The 23389-nt window shown below is 33.6% G+C and overlaps 3 protein-coding genes and 1 pseudogene across 5 annotated transcripts; 3 read left to right on the forward strand and 1 right to left on the reverse strand.

The window, feature by feature from the left end:
• Positions 1-2469: 2469 nt before the first annotated feature.
• On the forward strand, positions 2470-7003 carry LOC114418686 (putative nuclease HARBI1). 3 transcript variants are annotated; one of them, XM_028384158.1, is made up of 4 exons: positions 2470-2604; positions 4111-4574; positions 4672-4897; positions 6296-7003. In XM_028384158.1, exons 2-4 carry the CDS (start codon positions 4137-4139, stop codon positions 6793-6795), a joined length of 1164 nt encoding a protein of 387 aa, XP_028239959.1. In that variant the 5' UTR covers positions 2470-2604; positions 4111-4136; the 3' UTR covers positions 6796-7003. The 3 variants fall into 3 exon arrangements, with proteins under 3 accessions (XP_028239959.1, XP_028239958.1, XP_028239957.1); XM_028384157.1 differs by having other exon boundaries at positions 2485-2604; positions 4118-4574; XM_028384156.1 differs by lacking the exon at positions 2470-2604 and adding an exon at positions 2626-2825 and having other exon boundaries at positions 4118-4574.
• A 3240-nt stretch (positions 7004-10243) lies between these two features.
• Positions 10244-11488, forward strand: LOC114418822 (uncharacterized protein At3g17950-like). The gene is made up of 2 exons (XM_028384343.1): positions 10244-10627; positions 10795-11488. The coding sequence occupies exons 1-2, from the start codon at positions 10544-10546 to the stop codon at positions 11284-11286; spliced, it is 576 nt and encodes a 191-aa protein (XP_028240144.1). The 5' UTR covers positions 10244-10543; the 3' UTR covers positions 11287-11488.
• A 3714-nt stretch (positions 11489-15202) lies between these two features.
• On the forward strand, positions 15203-18193 carry LOC114419253. Its single transcript, XM_028384886.1, has 6 exons — positions 15203-15347; positions 15424-15452; positions 15504-15952; positions 17533-17666; positions 17741-17932; positions 18022-18193. Exons 1-6 carry the CDS (start codon positions 15222-15224, stop codon positions 18184-18186), a joined length of 1095 nt encoding a protein of 364 aa, XP_028240687.1. The 5' UTR covers positions 15203-15221; the 3' UTR covers positions 18187-18193.
• Positions 18194-20044: 1851 nt separating this feature from the next.
• Positions 20045-22844, reverse strand: LOC114420333 (annotated as a pseudogene).
• Between the last annotated feature and the right edge of the window lie 545 nt (positions 22845-23389).

Raw genomic sequence — 23389 nt, forward strand, 5'->3', positions numbered from 1 at the left:
AAAACAGTGAAATAACATATTTACTTTCTCTCTATTTACATTTAGTTTTTGATTTCCTAAAGTATTCCAAGGAATATGCTCAAAAATATTAAATATCACCGCTCTATGTTATATTTATTTTATAAATACTCCTAAAAAAATTCCACTACTTTATTAAAAATATTAAATAGAAAATAATTATACTTAATATCTTAAAACTATTGCTGATTTTTTTTATAAAAAATAAAAATGGCAGCAACTATTCAACTAACATGTAAACGAAAGGCCCTAACTCTCCCTTGCAAATCTACGCCATGTCTTTATCGCTGAGTCATTTCCATGTCATTTAACAGTCAATAATTTCGATGTCGTCCCGAATCCGTATGAGACGTTTCTTTTTCTTTTTTAAACCGTGTCCTTTACGAGACTATTATTTATTTACAAATATAATTTTTCGAAATAAAAAATAAAATAAAATAGTTTAGAAACATATATTTATATTAAAAAAAAGTTTTAAGATACTCTGTATTTTTTAAATAAGTGTTTTTTAAAAAAAGATGAGCAAATATATATTACCTTTTAAAAAATAGTTTTAAAGTACTCCGTATTTATATAGTTTTAAAATACTCCTTTTTTCTCTCTATATTTATATTGCAAATATAAAACCCATATGAAACTATTCTTTTAATATGGTTATTCTAAAGTCAATAAAGTTATCATGTAATTGAATGATGATTGTGTAAAATTATTTTACATTATCAATGTATAATTATCTTAATTTATCAATTTATAAAAGAAACCAAATTTTTTTATTTGTTTAAAGTTAGTTTTTCTATAAGTTAATCATTTTATAAAAGGTACATAGTTATTTTATTGCTCTTTGTATTTTTATTTATGTAAGATAAAAAAATACAAGATGAATTGTTTTAGAAGCATAGTAAAAAAAAGTCATAGTACAAAGTAGGAAGAAAAACAACAATGGAACAAATTTGTGATCTTGTGGAAGCCAAAAAAGTATATAAGAAACTAAACATATTTGTCAAATAGAAGAAAGTAAAAAATGAAGAGAATTTTAACTTTTAGATGACACATTGTTAATAAAAAAAATATTAAAGAGGATTTAGAGGAAAAAAAGAGGAGACCATAACATAATTTTATACATAATACTATGAAAGTTTAAAAACTTTTAGGAGGAGGCATGCTCATGTAGCCCCATGCCTTTGGAGGTGATGATAATAGTGACAATGGTAATTATATAATTGTAATGACGATGTTAGTAATAATGGCAATAGGCACAATAGTGGTAGAAGTGACGACAATGCTATTAGTGGACAATGCTATTAGTGGTGTTTATGTTGATGCAGGTAGTTTGAGTGTCAATAATAGTGGCTTGTAGTAACAACGACAATGATATTGATGACAATGTATGGTGGAGGAATTAATGATGTTGGTAGTGTGGTGATAGGAGTTTGACAATAATGACAATGATGATGGTAGTAATAATAATAGTAATGGTAGTGATAATGATATTGATAATGATGATTGTGGTAATAATGTTAGTTATTGTGGTATTAATGATGACAAGAATTTTTTTTAAAAAAAAGTAGAAACCAAATTTCATTTTTTTTTGAAAATGAATATAAAAATATCTTGAAATTGAATTAAATACTATTTTGGCTCCACTTTGAACAACACATTTTGTTTTAAAATTTAAATTTAAAAATAAAAAATTTACAACCATCTCCAACGAGTCCTACGTTTTTAAATAGTTTGTAAGAAAAAATGTTTAACATTACCGCGGGAGTTTTGTAAATTTTAAACTTAGTTCTCCTTTTTTTTTTTTGGTGAGCAAAAAGTTAAGGTGAGTTTAGAAATATTTATAGATTATCTAATAATAAGATCTTTTTATTGACAAACAGGGGTAAACTTATATCTTTTTGTGAAATATGATCATGTCCCTACTTACTAGACCAACCTCCTTTGTTTTCCTTTGTGATTTTGATATTAATTTTTTCATTGTAAATGTTAGCCGTTAGTAATGTTAATTTTTGTTGAGGTCAATTTATTTATTGAAATAAACACTTATTTTAATAAAATAAATAATTTATATTTTTTTAGTACTTATTAAAACCATTTTTGCTTAAAAAAATAATTCTAAGAAACAAATTCATATGCTTAAAAAATGTTTATACAAAAGTGTTTTATTTTAAAGTTGTTTTTTAAGTTTAAACAAATTCACCCAATATTTATTTATGTAAAATAAAAATTGATTAATTTAACCTAATTTGAAAGATAAAAAATGATTTGTTTCTTGTGGGAAAAAAAATCATATACTAGTATCTAAAAAATGAGGAATGAAAAGATCAGTTTTTTTTCCTTACAGAATACTACTCTCTCTCTCTCTCTCTCTATATATATATATATATTGAAGAGAATACTACTATTTGATCCAACTTTTATTTATACAAAAATAATATAATGTGTAATTCTGTTATTGGTCTGTTTATACACCGTTACGTTACGCACGTATATCAAGTTTTGGATTCGTTCGACTTCGACTCCAAAAGACGAAGACGACGTCGTCTCTCTGGTCAAGTAGTCACTATTCACTCTCTATTCGGTCAGGTACCAATTCCACTCTCAAGCAACTTTTTTTTTTTTTCTGTTTGGCTGCTGAGAAAATTTTCCAAATATTTCCCCTTTCGATTTTCTCCCCTTTCCGGGATTGCGAAAAACGACGCTAATTCATGTGTGGCTGCATTTAGAATCGCCATTTCGTTTAACTTTTTTTTTCCTCCTATGTACAAACTGAGCGAGTTCAATCTTCGTAAGCATTTCTCTATAAGGTGTGGATTCGCGGTAATTGTTTGTTTGTAACAAGAATATGTGAATGTTACTGTCTTTGCATTTAGTTGCTGCATTACACAAACCTGTTGTTTTCCCCATTGTGTGAGGGCAGCAAGGTTTTAAATTGCGCTTGCGGTTTGGTTGTGTTTTTTGATATTGCTGGAAATTGTGGACAAATGCAGCCACTGACACCCCCAAAACCTTGATGTTGTGGTCAAAACCGAAACCGCGGTCGGGGACTGCTTTTATAAACATTCTGTGAGTGTGAGGAATTCTTGTTTGTAATGTGTGCATATAGATGATGTTTACTCTGGGACTCTGTGTGGTTGTGGGAAAATGAAATCATCTTATTTGAACAGGTTAGGTTCGTTTGTGCATTCTTGAATTTTCAGTCTAAGGAGTGCTTGTAACACACCCTTCAACACACTCCTTTTGATACATTTTCTATTATTTTTTATGATTTATTTAAAATTATAGAATCACGAGTGAGGTTCATTAAATTAGAAATTAGACCTGTAAAAATTGGTTGGTCCCGACAAATTTCAGCCAATAGTTGAGAGTATATTCAAAAGAGTGTGTTGCTAGCCTCTTTTCAGTTTTGATTACTACATGTGAGTAATTAATTACTGTCATTTTAGTCCAGCATGAGAATTAAGAGTAGAAGATGAGAGAAGGAAAAACATGCTAGGTGGTTCATTTACATAAACGCTCCCATCTTTGTGTGTTCAGTACTGAAGTATCTCCCATCTACTTGGACCATTACTGGACCATGTAGATTTATTGAAGGAAATTTTTGGAAGAACTGCATAAACTTCATAGTTTCATTTTCTGGCTTTAAATGCAATAGAATACTTAGGGACTAAATGCAAATTGCAAAAACTGGTGTATGAGGGAAGTTGAGTAGATGATTACCATTTTCGTGTGCCTTCCCTGCTTTGCTCTCTCTGCATTTTGTGACGGTGTGTTTCTTGCCTGCTTTATTTTTGGTTTAATAAATGATGCTTCTATTTCAGAACCTGCTGGGAGTGGGGGTGGCATTGTAGGTTTTCTTGAGGGTGTGTATTGATGTTAAAGAATAACTAAAATGCTACTAAGTTTTGTTTGTAACTATGCCTTAATTGCCAAAAGTGTGAAACTTTACTTGTCTATCTTTTTTGTCTCACGTGTAAAAGAGATAGGGACGAAGGGGTTGAAAAGGGATAAATGATTGTCCATTTTATTTACATTTTCATGGTACAACTTTCATTTCCATATTTCTATTTACTGACATACATTATCTGTGAGAACTCAGAAGCAATCCTAATTCCTTAATGGAGAGTTCTGAAGAGGAAAATGATGGAGTCTCTGGTAATCATGCTACTAAGGAACTGATTCATTTAGCATCTAATGGGGCAAAATTTATAGATGAAGTACTCAATGGTCAAAATGAATGCTGTCTGGAGAATTTTCGCATGGATAAACATGTATTCTATAAGTTATGTGATATCCTGCAAGCCAAGGGTTTATTGCGTCACACAAATCGAATCAAAATTGAGGAGCAACTGGGCATATTTATGTTCATTATTGGGCATAATCTACGGACAAGGGCTGTTCAAGAGTTATTCCGTTATTCTGGAGAAACTATTAGTCGTCACTTTAACAATGTTTTGAATGCTATAATGTCTATTTCACTGGATCTCTTTCAGCCTCCTGGCTCTGGTGTTCCTTCAGAAATCTTTGAAGATCCTAGATTCTATCCATATTTTAAAGTAAGATTTCTATAAACGAGTTTTTTTTTTTGCTCAGCTTCTGATTGGTATCTTGTATGGATTGATTCTATCTTACTTTTTAAAAATTCTTTCATAGGATTGTGTGGGAGTAATTGATGGTATACATGTACCAGTGACGGTAGGTGTAGATGAGCAAGGACCATTCCGCAATAAGAATGGTTTGCTTTCACAGAATATTCTGGCAGCTTGCTCATTTGACCTCAAGTTTCAATATGTTTTGGCTGGATGGGAAGGATCTGCTACAGACTTGCAAGTTTTTAATTCAGCAATCACAAGGCAGAACAAATTGCAGGTCCCCGAGGGTAAATATTCTGTGATTTGGGTAAATATATGTAAAATGAAGTTATGATTATTTAGGTAGTAATACTGTTGGAACTCTGTATCTTGAATTGCACCAACTTTTAAGCTCTAGCTATAGGAAGTTATGATTAGAAAGAACTAAACCTTTTGTCCTAAAGTTCACATCAAATTTCAATCTTGTACCAAAAGTGTTATGCTTCAATTATGTCCTAAAATAAATGAGACTCTAGACCCTTTCAACTAGCTACCAATTTTCTTTTTTGGATAAAAACTAGTTAATGAAAATTCATAGCATATTGTCCATGTAGCAATCCTTATGAATCTAACTGTTGATACGGAAAAGGTAACTTCCAACTCAGAAAAAAGTTTTTGGTTCATTATTATAAAATTAAGCATAGTATGATTCATCACTTCATACTGAAAGAAAATTAAAAATAAAGTCTTTACTTATTCATTTTCCTCTTTTTTGTTTCTCTAACTTCCTGCACTGTTTGAACTGGATTCTTCTCTCTCCCCCCAAAAATGAAGATGCAAGCCCCCACCGTGAAAATACTACAACATCAATCCTGTCAAGTCATCAATCTTAATGATATTTCTGCTCAATTCACCAATTATTCCAAATATTTCTCCCTGAAGCATCTTCAGTCCAATGTTCACATCCTCAACAAATCCATTTGGCTCATTTTCTTCCATCCATTTCGCACACGCTTAATGAATCCTTTTGACTCATTGGCAGTGCCTATAGTTGTCATATGCTCATTTTTGGGTTTTCAGGATGTTATGTTCTCTCCACAAATCTCCATTAATTTGGTTTGTAAAATAAAAAAGCACGGTGTATTCTGTTGGAGGGGAAATACTGGGAGAGGAGGATTTTTTTTTAACCTCTCTTGGTTCAGAAATTTGGAGGGGAGCGGAAATGTGAGGGCTGAAATCTCCCTTCTATTTTTGTCTCCCCTCTGAAATTGGGTGAATTTGGAGGAGAGGAAAAGTAATTTATAATTATATTACAATATATTATTCTTGTTTTCCCTTCCCTCCCTTGTAAGCAAACAAGGGGATCTTCCCTCCTCTTTCATTCCCTTTTCTTGAACCAAACTAAAGAAGGGGACTCTCTTTCATTTCGACTTTTGTGTAGTTGTGAGAGATTGATAGTTTGGAGATGACAATGCCAAATGCCACCTTAGGTGATTGGCGATGTATTCCTATTTTCATAGAGCAACTCAAAAGGAAAACATTCCAACTTTTTTATATGTAAGAATTAACTGAAACATGTAAAACTTATACAACAAAAATGAAACTTGATGCAAACTTAAGGGACAAATGATTAACTATTCCCTGTGATTACCATACACATGACGTTTGCTTCAAATATTAGATTAAAACACTTGTTTATGATACAGGTAAATACTACATCGTAGACAGCAAGTACCAAAATGTGCCTGGTTTCGTTGCTCCATATTCCAGTACTCCCTACTACTCCAAGGAATTTCTCAGCGATTACCACCCGCAAGATGCAAGTGAACTGTTCAATCAACGACATTCATTATTACGACATGTCATAGATCGAACTTTTGGGATCTTAAAGGCACGGTTTCCTATATTGATGTCTGCTCCTTCTTATCCATTACAAACACAAGTGAAGTTAGTGGTGGCTGCATGTGCATTGCACAATTACATTCGCAGGGAGAAGCCAGATGATTGGCTTTTCAAGATGTATGAAGAAGGGTCATTTCCAATGGAGGAATCACAACCCCCATTGGAGATGGAAGTACCACCAAAGATGGATGTTGAGACCCAGACACAGCCATCAGTTCATACTTTTGATTCTGAAGAAATTGCACTTGCTTCACAGTTAAGGGACTCCATTGCTACTGAAATGTGGAATGATTTTATCCAATGATTTCCCCCCCATGTAAATTTCTTTAGTTAAGCTTATATATATGATCAGATTAGGTTTGATTTTTTCTCAGGGTCTACAGTATATGAGACTATGTTGCCTTAGTTTACAGTGGCATTTTGTTCATAAAACAGAAGTATGCATGTAGATCATATCTCATCACATAAGCTTTTGCTTTTAATTCTTATAAGATGGATTATAAGCTTCAATAGTGGCCAATAAGTCTTCCAATCCTTGCTTACAGATGAATACAAGAAGGATATTGCCTATTGCAGTAAAGGGTTGATACAAAACTCAAAAGTGATTCAGAGAAAAAAAAAAAGATTTTAGTTAAAGAAAATCTTTAGAATTTGCCAACTTCTATTATCCAAATTTCATAAAATTGTTTGGAAGGTGGTTTTTCACTTTCTGTACTTCCTCTTGTCGCCAAGTGATGTCGTGTGGGAGAGCTAAGACCTTCACATTCAACATTCATATTTCATACTATGGTTGAAGCCGAAATGATATAGTTACAGTTGGTGTACAGTATACTCAAATGTTCATGGGACCATAAGGAATACACTGACATAGTGACATGGAATTGGGAGTGAAGGTACATACATAGTCAGGGAAGTGACTTAGCTTGAAAGGCTAAATATGTTATTGTCATGTCATGGAGTTTTGGCACATGATTCAGTATTCCATAAGGTATTATGATATTCCTCAATTTCTTCTGTGTGAATATTTTTCTGGCAAGCGATGTACTTCAGACATTTTCAACATGAAAATGCCAAGGTCCGTTCCATCCCAACAACTCGTAAGAGTTGCTAAAGTTTATTTTATATTATTTTTCAATTTCTTAATGTCATAGTAGTAATATTTTTATTACACTAGATAATCCAGTTTTTTTTCCCCTTCAATTTAACAACTCTAAAAAATTTCTTAAATATACTCCACAGCATAGTCCACACTTCTATATTTTATTATTCATCTCTTTTAGTTTGATATATGTCTATAATCATTTTAAAATAATAAATGAATAGATAGTAGCTGAATACATGAACAGATACTATTTCAACATAGTTCTAACTTGATTTTTTAAGGTGGCATTAAAACAGGAAAAGAGTGAAAAATTTTGTTATTTTTATTTCTTATACAATTTTTAAAAGTAAGAAATAAGGTAACATTAAGTCTCTGTTTTAAAATTTATTTATAAAAACAAAAAATAGAAAATAGAAGAAAAGTTCTCAAATTACAAAAAGGCATAAGCCTTTCAAGAATGAATGAACCATATTTGTGCCTGAAACTTTTCCCATGAATCCCCAACCCCCTAATTGAACTGTAAAGTTAAAGAAAACTAAAGCTCCACGTGAGTTTAGTCTGAATTATGAGTGTGAAGTGCTAAACCTCGTGCGCCATTTATGATGGCATAGCCTTTTCCCACTTTATGCAATGCCCTTGTGATCTATATCATATGACCCTCTTATGCACTATGTTGCCAATTCCACAATGTTAAACGAGTTATAAACAACTCACAATGTCTTATGACCACTTTACAAGTGATTTTTTTTTTTTTTTAATCTATTCTAGTTCAACCCCAAGGTTGTCTTACCAATCGCTGCTTGGAGTTGAGATAATGGTGAGAGAAGCAAAGAACATTAAGCATTAATTCACCTTTTAGTTGGGGATATAGATAGATTTATATTACTAGTTGGGACATTACATCATGTGATAGTCCCTTTCAAGCTAGCTTTGGCTTAAATTGAAGATTTGAAGCGTCATTTTCTTGTAATTTACTGAGACTTTATGTTTGATTCCATGTCAAATAGATGATTAGAAAATTTCGAATGAAAATGAATCTAAGCTTGTTCGGCACACTCAGATTTTACATTTTTAGCTCCTTTCATAAATGAAAATTAATTACTATGTTGTTTTTTTCCTCAACCAAACAACAGATGATTTTTTTTTCTATTTTCACTTTTCTATTTCCCACCTGTTTAAACAAGTATAACCTTGAGCTTTGTTACAACTTTCAAGTGTCATTATCTGACCATACCTTTTCCCATTCAAATTCTCCACTACTCAACTATAGATCTTAATGTTTTAATTATTGTACCGGATCAGTCTTGACATATTTTATTATATCAATGTTTCTTGTGGACGGAAGTTATAATATTTTAGTTTCATATTTAATTGATCTCCTTAACCTTTTCCTAAAGCCTGTTCTAATGGTCCATATTATAATTGATCTTCTACAGCTTACAAAAATAATTATCTCCTTGCACCCATTGAAAACTGTACTATATGCTAATAGATCTTTTTCTTTCAGTTATTGTTTCTTCCCCATTTTCAGGCTTTAATTACATCAATATTTCTTATTGGACACAAGTTGCAATGTTTCAGAGTTTAATATTAAATTAATCTCCTTAACCATTTTCTAGAGCATATTATAATGCTTCATTTTTTTTTACCTTTTAATTTGAATGATGTGATTGTATTCTTCTAGCTGAACTGTAGGAGCCCTTTTCAAACTAATGTGACTGTAGTTGAATGCCTAAAGTTTTTTCACCCCTGTATTCACCTAAGATTACTAAAGGATATTAAATTATTTAAAAGAAGAACGTTATTTTATAGGGAATCACATAAAAAAAATGTGTTGTTTCTCGTTGTTATTGACAAAGCTAATAATAGTTTACTACTACTTCAGTCTGCATCTTCAGCTCAAAAAAGCATCTCAAAACAGTCTATCAAGGAACTCGCTTCCTGCTAAGAAATAAGAAAACAAAACTAGAGAGTCAAGTGAAAGAAATCAATCGTATGATTAACATTTTCCTTTGTACCTCACACAGCTATCATATACTACATTCAACTATTCTGTAAAAAAGTAAGGAGCAAAGAAAATTTTGTTCTGAACAGAGAAAAGAAGAAAACTGAAGACAATAACAATAATTGAGGCATCTTGCCAATGCATTTTGACTTATCCCTCAATCTTTTATTAAATGTAACCCGTAAGAATCTAGAAAGTTGAGAGAGACAAGGGAGAAGAAAATTAAGCAATCAGAAAAGGTATTACTATTAGGTGTTAGCTTGGTCCATTATCTATCATTACCATTATCGATTAGGAAATTCTATGACTCCTTTTGTATCTTTTGTTTCCAGATAGATTGTATTTTTGTTAATTATAAGATTTTTATTGTGTGCATTTCAATACAGAAAGCAAATAAGGCTATGGTCCCCCCCCGAAAAAAAAGCAAATAAGGAAGAAGGCATTCCTTACCTTTTTCATTATGGTTAATATGTGCAGAAAGGTTAACATTTAACTACATTCAGCTATCCAAATATAATTAGGATAGTCAAATTAACTGCATTTACACTGTTCACACAAGATTTAAAAGAAAAAACCTACATTATCAATATAATTTCCAAATTTCAATCATACTACCTGATCCTTTTATGTTGATTTCAAAGAAAAAGTCAAAATTCAAAAAAAAAAAAAAACTGTGGCTGTGAAGTTTTGCAAGGATTTAACCTTAACCCACCATTGATAGTGATGAACTGATAACCACCCAAAGCAAGAATCATTTCAAACACATCTCATTCCTTTTTCTTTGATCCCCAACATGCTTTTTCATCCATTCCTCATAGTGCATATAAACCAACAAAGCTCCACACATTACTAGTTGCCTCAATCTACTTTTTCCTCAACATCTCAGAGTTCCTCTGCTTTCATCTCTAATCCCTCATTCATCACAACACAAGTCACAATACAACAATGCTAGATCCAGCCACTGAATTGGTGCCACCACCATCTTCACCCACAATTTCTTCCATTTCCTCTTCTGATCTTGACACTGAGGTATCATCAAATTCACATTCACACCCCCTCACCCTTTTTAATTTTCAAAAAAAAAAAAAACTCCAATTTTTTCCACAGCCCAGAATTTCTTTTTTCTAAATTTTCCTTTTTCCACGAGAAAATAATCAAAAGTTTAATTTTTAATTTGTGGGGTTTTTGAATGATAGTCCACCGGATCATTCTTCCATGACAGAAGCACCACATTGGGGACACTAATGGGAGTGAACTTCCCCACCATTGCATTCAGAGTCCCATCGCAGCATCGGAACCCTAATTCCGCCGCCGAGGCCGCCAGCGGAGCAAGGAGGACTGCCGCCGCAACCAAGAAGAAGAAAAAGGCTAATTCCGCCGCAACGACGGCGGAGAGACGGCGGAGGTGGTGGCAGCTCTGCCGCGACGGCGACGCCAGGCCGGCGTCTCTCGGCGAGTTTCTGGAGGTGGAGCGGCGGTTCGGCGACGGCGCGTTCTACGGAACGGCGGCGGAGCTCGAGGGGATGGTCGCCGGCAACCAGCAGAGGAACGGCAGCAGGGTGCTCTTCTCCGACGGGAGGGTTCTTCCGCCGCAGGCAGACGTAGACGACGGAGCACCGCCGCCGGAGAGCCTCTGTAATCGGTTTCCGGTGTCGCTTGCCGGAATTTGCAGCGGCGGCGCGGCGTAGTGTTGTATAATAAGGGTTTTCAATTTTTATTTTTTTAATTTTATTTTTTTAAAGAAAGGAAAATTTTGTGGCTTTATTTTGATTTTTTGTAATAATTTTTGGGGATTGTTTGGTTGTGACCTAATTGGAAGATTAGGAATGTTTTTGTCTGTGGCTTACGTGCAAAACACAAGCTTTGCCTTTTACCTTTTTGGGCGTTTCACTTTTTCTACTTTTGTTTTTCTTTTAATAATTATTATGGTTTTGGTGGTCAAACGTAATAATTATATATTATTCATATTATTAATACACAGACATTAGGGGGTGATTGGTCGTAATCATATATATTCATATGCTTCATTTAGGCAAAAAAATGATTAGAAGAATATGGATTTCAGAAAGATTTTGGTTGTTGGTAAAATCAATGTCCAAGTAAGTTTACTTCATTGCTTGTGTTAACGACACACAATATGGTTTATTCCATTAAAAAAAAAATTGAAAGATGAATAAAAAGAGAGAATAAAAAGAAAGAGCAGAAAAATGTGAAAATAATTCTTTATTTTATTTATATAAAAAAAATGTCTATACAAGTAAATGAAGGATAATAAGGAAAAATGAAAATTATAATTTTATAATTATTTATAATAATATCCTTTATATCTTTAAAAGAAAATGAATCACATTATATCTTTATTAGAAAAACTTATATAAAATCTAATAAATGATATAAAATAATATTATTTATGACACTAACTTCAACAGTACTAATATAACAAGTAATTTTTCATTATTTTCTCCCTAAAAAGGTATTTGTTTAATAACCTTATTCTTCTTAAATCATTTGTTTGAAAAAAAAAATCTTTATGTGATTCACTCCTTTTGAGAGCTCTTCAAAAGTTTTGAAATTTTTTTTCTTCTTATGACAGGATTTTTTTGTGTGGAAATATATGAACATATATCATACAAGATCATACACATGCACAAATTACTTAATTTAATTGAATAAATCTACTTAAGAACATATCATTGTCAAGTCCAAAAACTCACTTCATGAGTATGTTTCTACTTCAATTACATCTTTCTATTTCGATCCATCTTTAACTGCAGAAATAATTTAAAAACCATTTGATAAAAGATGCATATCCTAAACCTTAAACCATTATATTATTCAATTTTTTAATATATAAAAACACCTTTTCTTCTAAACCAGTATTGATATTATTAGGGATCGTTGTTCATGTTGAGTACTCTAACATTACATTTACATTGAACAATGAAATCAACAAATCTCCCAGCAGGTTGACAGCAAAAAAAAGTCAATTCAATACACAAAATTGTGTCTAAATTTTCAACCCTCGTGGTTGAATCTAAATTTATTTTCTTTATTTTTTGAACAAGCTAACCAGAATACGAAGTTATTAAAAAAGTAGAATTAGCATCACCACAGGATCACAAAAATAATAACATATTGGAGAACAAATTTTGGGTTCAGGTCAATAACTTCCCTTTTTCTGTAGTTCATTTTAGCTTCAGTTTCTTTGACAGCTGCATTTCCCAACTCCCTTAACTGATCTTGGTCATTCAGCATATTCGAAGATAGCGAAAAAGAGTCTGGCAGAAAGATTAAAGCAGTATTAATGATTTCATTAAAAATTAAGAATAAACTGACAATTGGCATCTCCAATGACAAACCAGACATTCATTGAAACTTAAACTGCAATACAATATGTTTATATTTTATACATAACAATCCAAATTGTTTAGAATTCAAAACCTAATAAGGTCTGCAGCATATCTCCGGCACTAAAACAATTGGGCAAAATTTCACTTATTAAAACACAATTATACAGAAGAAACATAAATTGTTGTAGGTATGCTTCATGTTTAGCAACAGGCACATCTCTTCCTCCATGAAAAACTTTCCCAAATAAATCAAGGGTGGCACTAATAATTTGGAGATCTACCAGAGCTTTATTTAGGATAATGATATTTCACTAGGATGATCATGTAGTACAGCATGACAAAGCAATATAATCTGATGTAATAGTATTTAAGAGAAGGAGAGCTAGAAAACATTCATAGAAGCAAAAAATAAGAATATAAAATCAAGAGATACAATGGCCATTTTCACCATATGTGCCTCTAAATGAAGAGTTTGATCTCATGGACAATATACCATTAAAGAAACAACCACCAATGCTAGAAATTGCACTTTTTACATCAGTCGGAAACGACATTCAACATCGGTGGTCAACCGTTTTTGAATATGATGTCGTTGAAAGTTAAAAGTTTTAACATCGGTCCTCAATTGACCGTTGTAGAAATACAATGTTTTCTATATCGGTGTTGTCCTGACTATCGATGTAGAAATTAGACATTCTATATCGTTGTTGATGTCATAACCGTTGTTGAAATTAGACCTTCTACATCGATACTGTCCTGACCACCGATGTAGAAATTAGACCTTCTACATCAGTGTTGTAGTTGTAGTCGTAAACGATGTAAAAAGGGTGTGTTTTAACATCGTGCTTATGTCACAACCGATATTAAATGTTAAATAACCTGCAATTAAAATGTAGGTTAATTAATAATCAAAATTTATATTTTTAATATTATCAATATTGATAATAATCAATAAATATTATTATGTAATATTAAAATCAGTATTTATAATTACAATATTATCAATATTGCTAATATATAATCAATAAATATTATTATCTAATATTAAAATCAGTATTTATAATTACTGATTATGATATCCTATTATAAGAAACCAAGATAAAAGAATACAAATTTCATATGAAACCTTGAATGAAGTCTCAGTCTTCACATGGCACTGTCTCACATTTTGGATATGCATTCAAAACTACACCCTCAGTATATGCTCCTGGAAGGCCCTGTATCAAGTAATTCACTAGTTAGGAGAGACAATGACGCTATGTGAAACCACAATAAGAATACAAAGAACTCTGGCGGAAAATATAGCACTGCAGGTTCAATAAGTTTCTGTTAGTGAAACCACAATAAGAATACAAAGAACTTTGGTATTTCCAGCCTTGTGTAGTTTCTGTTAGTCATAATTCATAAAAAAGAAGCTTTAATCAAATAGAATCATGCATATGTTTTACTCATGGAAGCTGGACATTAGAAACTCAAAGATGTTAATTTTTAAAATAGAAAATAAGAAGAAAAAAAAAGAATTAGAGAGAAAGAGATGAACAAAACATAATACAGAGGCAAAAAGAGAACTGGAGAAGTCATGTGATATGAGTATATGCCATATGCATTCTGCATCTAGTCATATACGAATGAATGTAAAAGGTTTGTGGTGAGAAAACAAAAAACAGTGAAAGAGATGGGAAAATGAAAATAAAAACTTGCTTGGATATTTATTTTAGAAATATTAAGTTAAGTGGGCTTATGGACTTAGGGTTAGCTTGGGCTTACAATGTCATCAATCATGAGTGTTGCTAGGTGCACCCAGCATTTTTGCTGGTGCACCCAGCAAACCTTTGAAATGTCAAAATTGCCCCTATCACCTTTCTTCCTTAAAAATGTCATTTTTTTTTCGGAAAAGCTTCTTACCTCCATTTTCAAAAAGCTTTGCTTCTCGTTTTCACTTTTTCATGCGGCATTGTCTCTGGTTCGTGGGGGTAGCAACGTTGAGCGCAGCGGTGAAGGTGAAGTTTCTGGCGTCAAGCTTTGCGGTGGTCGGTGGCGGCAAATGAGGTACGCAGATGGTGTTTGTTCGTCGCGGACGTACGGATGACTTTCGGATCAAGTTGATCCGTAAGCTTTTTACAGATCAACTTGATCCGTAAGTGTATTATTTTTGGTATTTGCTGTTTTTGCATCTGTTTTTGCATTTTTGCATCTGTTTTTCCATTTATTTTCCTTTTTTCTTTTAAATTACTAATTTTTTAGTATGGTCATTTTTTGTTTGATTTGGTTAGATGGATGAAGATGAGTGGATGTATGAAATAATGTCTGAACGAGCGGATATGGATTATGAAAATGCAGAATCATGTGTTGCAAATGAACCACATGTTGATTGTTCGGATGCGTTCAAGACTTCTCAGGTTATAATGTTAATGTTTGTCACATATTTAATAAAATGAATATTGGTAGAAAACTTAAATTATGTGGATTTTGTAGGTGTTTGAGTGTCGAGAGGATGTTTTGCGGTGGGCTCGATCCGTGGCTCATGAAAACGGATTTGTGGCGGTGATTTTAAGGTCGGACACAAACACAGGTAGTAGAGGAAGGAGTACGTTTGTGTTAATTGGCTATGAAAGGAGTGACGAGTATAAGTGTGAGAAAAAAGAATTTATCAGAAGAGACACTGGGACTAGGAAATGTGGGTGTCCTTTCAAGCTTCATTGCAAGCCAGTGGTTGGAGGAGAAGGTTGGATGGTGAATTTAATTTGTGGAGTGCATAATCATGAATTGGCCAAGTCATTAGTTGGACATCCATATGCGGGGCGATTGACTAAAGCTGAAAAAACACTTATTGCTGATATGACGAAGTTCATGGTGAAGCCAAGAAACATTCTGCTAACTCTGAAGGAACACAATGTCAATAGCTGTACGACTATTAAACAGATATACAATGCAAGAAGTGCATTTCGTTCTTCCATAAGAGGAAGCGATCTTGAAATGCAACATCTGATGAAGTTTCTTGAACGTGATCAATATATTTATTGACACAAAATAAAGGATGAAGACGAGATTCGTGATATCTTTTGGTGTCACCCTGATTCAGTGAAGTTAGTCAACGCAAGCAATTTGGTATTTTTGATAGACATCACCTACAAAACAAACCGGTATAGACTCCCATTGCTCGATTTTGTTGGGGTGACACCGACTGGGATGACATTCTCTGTCGGTTTTGCATATGTGGAGGGTGAACGCGTTAATAATTTGGTATGGGCTTTACAACGCTTCCGAGGCCTTTTTTTAAAGCGTGATGCCCTCCCTGGAGTTATTGTCATTGATAGAGACCAAGCATTGATGAATGCAGTGAAAGATGTATTCCCTGAATGCACAAATTTGTTGTGCATCTTTCACATAAACAAGAATGTAAAGGCTAAATGTAAATCACTAATTGCGCAAAAAAATGCTTGGGATTATGTCATGGATTGCTGGGGATCTCTGACTGATTGTCCTTCAGAACAGCAGTTTGATGAATGCCTGAAGAAGTTCGAAGTAGCTTGTGCACCTTGGCCAATATTTGTTGACTATGTCAAGGAAACATGGATAATACCACACAAGGAAAAATTTGTTTCCGCCTGGACTAATAAGGTGATGCACTTAGGAAACACAACAACAAATAGGTATGAAACTTTTCAACTATTTCTATTAACATTGAAAAATTTATGGAATTGTATTATTGTATATGTTTATTTTTATTTGTGTATTTGAAATGTAAGGTTGAATCTGCTCACTAGTCTTTAAAAAGATTGTTACAAAATAGCATTGGAGACTTATGCAGTGTGTGGGATGTCGTGAACAACATGATTACGTTGCAGCACACACAGATTAAAGCATCATTTGAAACAAGTACACATGTCGTTGGACATGTGTTCCAAAAAACCTTATACAGGAGACTACTTGGAATGGTTTCAAGGTATGCTTTAAATCAGATTGCTGCTGAATTAGAGCGTGTTCACTATGCTGGCAAGAATCCCTCAAGTTGTGGTTGTGTGGTGAGAACCACGCTTGGTCTTCCTTGTGCTTGTGAGATATCCAAATATGTTGGTGGTTTCATCCCACTTGATTCAATTCATATGTTCTGGAGGAGACTCAGTTTTTCAGACCAAGGGTTATCTGAGCCCGAGGTGGGCATCAAGGATGTAATGGAAATAATATACCAAAAATTTGAAGAACTTGATGTTTATGGCAAGTTTACTCTAAGAAGTAAACTTTGGGAAATTGCACACCCTGATCAGAATTCGATGTGTCCTCCTCCAGCAAAGGTTAACACAAAGGGGGCACCGAAGAAAACTACGAGTAGGAACCCAAGGTCAACAAAGCGCGATCCATCTTACTAAGAGTATGTAGATGCCTTTGAATCACAACAAAATAGCAATTCTTTGGTGAGACGTACTGCATCATCCTCTAAGAAACCGAATCGAAGAACGATGATGCCCATGTTGGACCAGTTTCAGCCATTTATGCACGACTTCATTGATAACATTGTTGATGTCAAAGGTGATGGTAACTGTGGATATCAGTCGGTTGCCGGTTTATTAGGTATGGGTCAAGACTCTTGGTCGGTGGTCTCCAACCATCTGCTTAAAGAACTTGCCAATTTCTCAGAAGACTATATCAAGCTCTTTGGTGACACGGAGAGATTTGAGGAATTAAGGATGTCACTACTTGTTGATGGGTTAACCAAGGTATGTAATTTATGATTTAATTTTTAAGACTTTAGTTTGAAATTAAGTTTGACGTGTATATTTGTTTTATTTAGGTGACAACGGATAAGTGGATGGATATAACAGACATGGGACATGCCATTGCATCAAGGTATAACGTAACCGTTGTATCCTTGTCTAAACAACAAAGCATGACATTCTTTCCCCTTAGAAGTCAATCGCTGACAAATTCTTCATTGCATCGTATAATTTGTATCGGTCATGTGTATGACAATCATTTTGTTGAGGTACATTGTAGATATGAAGTGTTTTTTTTTTATGATTATGCAATGAGTTTTGTAGGATTGAGTTAACATTTTTTTCGCATACACAACAGGTTTATTTAAAAGAACGTTGTCCCTTACCGCCTGTATCATTGTTATGGTCTAGCAATTGTCATCCGCAGGCGAAGTCATGGCCAAATCCATATATTAGCAGAATGCAGCATTACAAGAGCTTCGTGATGTTCAAGAGAGACTATGTTGACATAAATGATGATTGAACATGTAATTTATAAATGCCTGATGATATATGTAATTTATTTGTTACGTCCACAACAAAATTATTACTTAATTCTAAAAAAGCATGTATGATATATCGTTGTCTGACTTGACTACACATTGTGGAAAACCGTGTATGATAAATTGTTGTCTGAATTAACATAAAGCACGTGAAAGGACCCTGCACAGCATGACTACACATGCAGATCTGATGCAAGCTAAAGCATGTCATGTCATTCGTGTAGTTGACAACACATACAAAAAGCATATGCATGCGTATTTTCAATCTTTAAAAAATGCAACACTGATATTAAAACTCATCTATATATATGGCACAACCTAACCTTGTAAGAAAGCACAAGTTTCAGTATTAACCCAAGTCTTACAAAAAAACTATGGCATTCTTGGGAGAGATAAGCAGTCAGACAGTTGTGAACTCCACATTAGGTTTTATTTTTCCAAATGGATCCATTGTTTACAACGACAGTGGTGTTTCCTTCCAAGCTTCCACTCCAATTCCCATTCGAGTACCTAACGAGTGTGATTTTCAAACGTTAAAAACCAGAATACACAATACCCTTAAGCTAACCGACAAACAATTTTTGGATGAAATTTACTACCGGCAACCTTTAACGTATGCAGGTAATCAATTTCGGTTTCAATGTATGCAACTGAAAGATGATGCTGATGTTAACACAATGTTAATGTGTAATCATGAATTTTCGTTTGTTGGTCCGATTGAGTTATTATGTAGCATTGCTAGAACCCCAGATGGTATTTTAAACTTACTTGAAACTACTATGACCCCTACTCATGATGCCCTACTATATTACAATTGGAGGTGGAACATGTCATGTCAAAATGAGTTTGTTGGTTACTCGTTCACAGGAAAAAATCCCAAAAACTTTGACATTCCCACCGGATGTACCATGGATGAACTGAAGGATTTGATCAAACAAGTTGTGCCTCGTGGGATTCCCCCTTATGGTGTTGATGAAACACAAATGGTAACGCGATTGTTTTTTTGGAAACCAAGTCACCATGAGTATTCAGAAAAAGTTATAAAATTTGAAATAATTGAACTCAAAACCAACGAGGACGTGATGAAGGTGCTCATTGAGTCTAACTACTGGAAAAAGATTGGGCCAATAGAAATTTTAGTTGTTTTCAGTAAACCTTTACCGCAAATGGAAGATGAGTTGTCCTTGTCGTAAAATTAGCATGAGTTAGTTAGTTGTAGTATTTGATGGAAATTTAATTTCGTTCAACTATGTTGAAGTTAATGTACTGTTTGAATTCATGTATTGCCTAATCGTTTTCAATTACAAGAATCTCAACTAAAAAAATAGATTTCTATATATAACAAACTAATTAATAAATTGTTTTTCTTCTTACGGATCAAGGTGATCCGTACTTGATCTGTAAGACACTTACGGATCAACGTACGGATCACCTTGATCCGTAAGAAGAAAAACAAGCAGGGGCAATTTTGGCATTTAATAGTTTTGCTGGGTGCACCAACAATAATGTTAGGTGCACCTAGCAACACTCATCAATCATTAGTATATTAACAATGTATATGAATTTAAGATAAAAAGGTATGCATGTAGTGAAGTGAAGAAAAGGGCTTGAAGTATTATCCAGCTAACAAACTATGTCATGCAAATTTCAAATTTCCACAAACTAAGCAAGAGATATTAGAACTAAATGTAAGATCCAGTGGTAGTATACCAATTAAAAAGGAGAATTTTCTATAAAACAGAGTATTTATAATACTCCCATGGCTTAATGTATAAGAAAGTTGCAATGATGAAACTTGCAAAAGATGTATCATGAAGAAAATATATATAATTTTTCTACTCAATTAATATTTACACCAAAAGTCACCTTTTCCAAAAATTCTGGTTGTTCCTCGTATATTTGCCTAAGCTCATCCAACTACACAATAACAAAATTATCCAAAGTCCAAAAATTAAAAAATCCCGATCAATAATAAAAGGAGAAATTCAATTAAAACTAGATAAAACATTGAAATAATTTTGTAATTAAGTATTTTTAATTAATGTTTATTGTATTTTGATATCCCACTTAATAAAAGTTTGTGTTAAAAACTAGCATAAGATAAATTTTCTATTTCAGCTAAATAAACACTAGATATGAAATATGTATGTATATATATATATATATATATATATATATATATATATATATATATATATATATATTAATCTGTAGAGTACTTCACGTGACTAACAAGTAAGTCATGAGCTTGAACCCTTGCTCGCACGTCATGTATGCTGGCTTGTCCATTCTTTCTGCATCTTCAAAAATAAAATTATATGAGTTGATTTTATCATGAAAAAATCAATATAGTTTATCTTCTAATTTTCTTCTCTAATAAGTATTTACGGGAAAAAAGAAATTATCTAAAAATCATCAACAGAAAAGAAAAAGATGAGAACCTGTCCCTGAATGTCTGCGGACTCAAAGATGAAGTAATAGAGCAGGACAACAATAGGGGAAGCCAAGACATAGAACAAAAGCCTAAGAATTCCACCAGCCCTAAAGGCCACGAGAGCAAAATTAGGGAAAGAACAGGAGTATGGTTCAAAGAAAAATTTAAATAGCACAAGAATTTGTTAACTTAATCACTGCTTAAAATAAATTTATCTCATGGTTATAAAAATAAATTTAAATAGCATAAATAATGGTGTTGCTTAAAGTGATATGTTGTAAGTGAGAACTATGTAGTATACAGTAAGATTCTAACCTCCAAAGCAATTCAAAGCCATTGCAATTCAAAGCCATTCGACTTGCATCCCTACTAAATGTCATAATACGCACAGAAAGTTAGGCATAGCTCCCCACAATTAATATTTTTACCAATGCGTAATTAGTATACTATGCAGTAACTAAAATGAGTAAATACATATGCATGAAAGAAACAAAAATAAGAAGAAAAATGAAAGCATGCCAATTGAGTCCAATCCAAAAAAATGCACTAAAAAAAGACAAGCAAAAACAAAAGCAAGATAAATTGTTTTGGACCAAAAGCCCATATTTCAGTTGTCACAAAACTATTCACACATCTCTAAACAATCGATAAAGAAGCAAAATATACTATTTTGCGTTGTCTAGCTGCTATTTTGTCCAAATCTGGTTATTAATCAAGAAAAAAAAAACTCAAGTGAGTGTATGTAGCTTGCAGCTTTACCTGGAATGAATATTTTCTCATATTGAACAATGAACATGCAGTTAAAACTAAGATGAAAGCAAGGATATATAGGCACAAATCATTAACCATGAGTTAATAATTTTGTTACGAACAATCTCTAGGATAGCCATTGATTTCTCTGCAACCCCCTTGAGGACAAAGATACCTGTAGTTAATCAATTGAATAATTTCAGTTGAGGAAACAAATTTACTTTATGTGAAAAATTCCTAATGCAAGTTACTTACATGATGTCTCTAACAGACTTGCTTGACCATTTAAAGATGTCATGATGAACATCACCCTGGAGAAGAAAAAAATCAAACAATGTTCTGAAACATAAAAAGTATTAAGAAATTTATTAGTAAAAGTAAAACCCCACATAGAGAGCTCAACTAGGACTGAGCATACCTGAGTAAAAGTTAATCCAGAGTGTACGGACCAAGTTCTGCAAATATGGATTGTAAAGAGATACAATAAATGGCAGATCAAGAACATGATACAATTGCTTCTAATGTAAGAGAGATTATCAATAATAGGAGTCAGGACTTAAGAGCACAAAAATTATAGAGTAGATCATTCACTATCTTTAAAGTACTAGCAATTACTTGCAAGTTAGATATGTTTTCAATTCTTATGTATTTGAACTAATTGTAGAAGATTTTATGTCGCCTATAGAACAATGGTTTGGCCTTGCAATGGACATAATTGAATGCAGAGAATCCATATTTCTTCCTAAAAAAATGCAGCACATTAGCTAAAAGATTTCTATTACAGTTGGAAAGCATTTTATTAGCAGAAAATTAGAATAAAGCTTTGAAGGTTTGAAAAGAAAAAGGGAGTAAAAAGGTGAGAAAAGGATGCGTGTCAATGCCTTCAATCTGGCGTAGGGCTATCTAGAGCAAGAAGGTGATAATGTGGCCAGGAACCATGGCATGCAGGTCCAAGAAAGGAGGGAATCCTGAGGATTAAGATCTCAACCTAGTGGGCATAGGGCGTGGTGAATCCAATGGGCACATGCTACTCGTGGTGGACGCCGTGAATCTTCTCGTCCCCCCAATTGTTGTGTAGAAACATGTGGAACCAATAATTGGTGTAATCCTCTACGAGAAAAAAGATAGTGATTAATAAATCAATAAATAAATCTCTTCCCTCGACGAGCGCGGTGATGGTGACGATGAGGGGAACAAACATGCGCATGATGTCTTTGTAGCACTTAAAGCTTTCGGCGAGCGACGAGCAGACTTTTGGTTGGAGAAGTGCTTGAATTCGCGGAAGACGATGGGGAAGGGGACGAGGGATAAGACGAGGAAGAGGAATAGAATTTTGTGGCACTAGAGGAAGTAATCGGACTTGGCAGCGAAGTAGTTGAACCAGAGGGTCTCTGTGAAGGTGAGGTTGCGGCCCAATGCCGCCGCGACCCCCAGGATGGAAGCGTAGGGGAGCATCGTCACTGGAACCCTAGGATTGCTGGCGGCGCTGGATGTGATGTGAGAGAGGGGAGGGGCCAAGGGAGCGTGTGATTTTTGCGAATGTGGTGGATGCTGCGCTAATTAAATATTAATATTTTTGGGAAATTAAAAAGTAGAATATTCAAAGATGGTCAAAAGGATAAACCTATCTTTGTAACTTCATATAACTACAACGGTCTTTCTCAACACGTCGTTGTAATCATTCATACTCCCTTTTAAATGCAAGGACATAACCCAACAACTTATCAACTGCTTCGGGAGAAGCATTTAAATCGACATCACCATCCTTGTGCAAAGATAATAAATTTGTTAATTAAATATATGTAATGATATTGGATAGCAAACAAATAAAAGATAATTTAAAGATTAAGAAGCATTGTATGATAATGCAGTAACGTACCGTTATTTTCAGCCTATTGACTTCATCAGCTGATTGTTCAATCAACTCAGTACATTCACTGTCCCAGAGCAGAAATTTTGTGTTTTCCTCCTTGTGGTTGACCATCACCTCAAGTCTATAC

The sequence above is a fragment of the Glycine soja genome, chromosome 7 (assembly GCF_004193775.1).
Source record: "Glycine soja cultivar W05 chromosome 7, ASM419377v2, whole genome shotgun sequence".
Lineage (NCBI taxonomy): Eukaryota > Viridiplantae > Streptophyta > Magnoliopsida > Fabales > Fabaceae > Glycine > Glycine soja.

Excerpts from the sequence above, each read along its gene's own strand:
- LOC114418686 (XM_028384156.1), top strand. The coding sequence starts at position 2,779 with ATGTACAAACTGAGCGAGTTCAATCTTCGTAAGCATTTCTCTATAAG. Across the intron at positions 2,826-4,117 it reads CGTAAGCATTTCTCTATAAG|AAGCAATCCTAATTCCTTAA; the intron begins GTGTGGATTCGC and ends GTGAGAACTCAG. Across the intron at positions 4,575-4,671 it reads GATTCTATCCATATTTTAAA|GATTGTGTGGGAGTAATTGA; the intron begins GTAAGATTTCTA and ends ATTCTTTCATAG.
- LOC114418822 (XM_028384343.1), top strand. The coding sequence starts at position 10,544 with ATGCTAGATCCAGCCACTGAATTGGTGCCACCACCATCTTCACCCACA. Across the intron at positions 10,628-10,794 it reads CTTCTGATCTTGACACTGAG|TCCACCGGATCATTCTTCCA; the intron begins GTATCATCAAAT and ends TTTGAATGATAG.
- LOC114419253 (XM_028384886.1), top strand. The coding sequence starts at position 15,222 with ATGGATGAAGATGAGTGGATGTATGAAATAATGTCTGAACGAGCGGAT. Across the intron at positions 15,953-17,532 it reads TCTGATGAAGTTTCTTGAAC|ACTCTTGGTCGGTGGTCTCC; the intron begins GTGATCAATATA and ends GTATGGGTCAAG. Across the intron at positions 17,933-18,021 it reads ATGACAATCATTTTGTTGAG|GTTTATTTAAAAGAACGTTG; the intron begins GTACATTGTAGA and ends CATACACAACAG.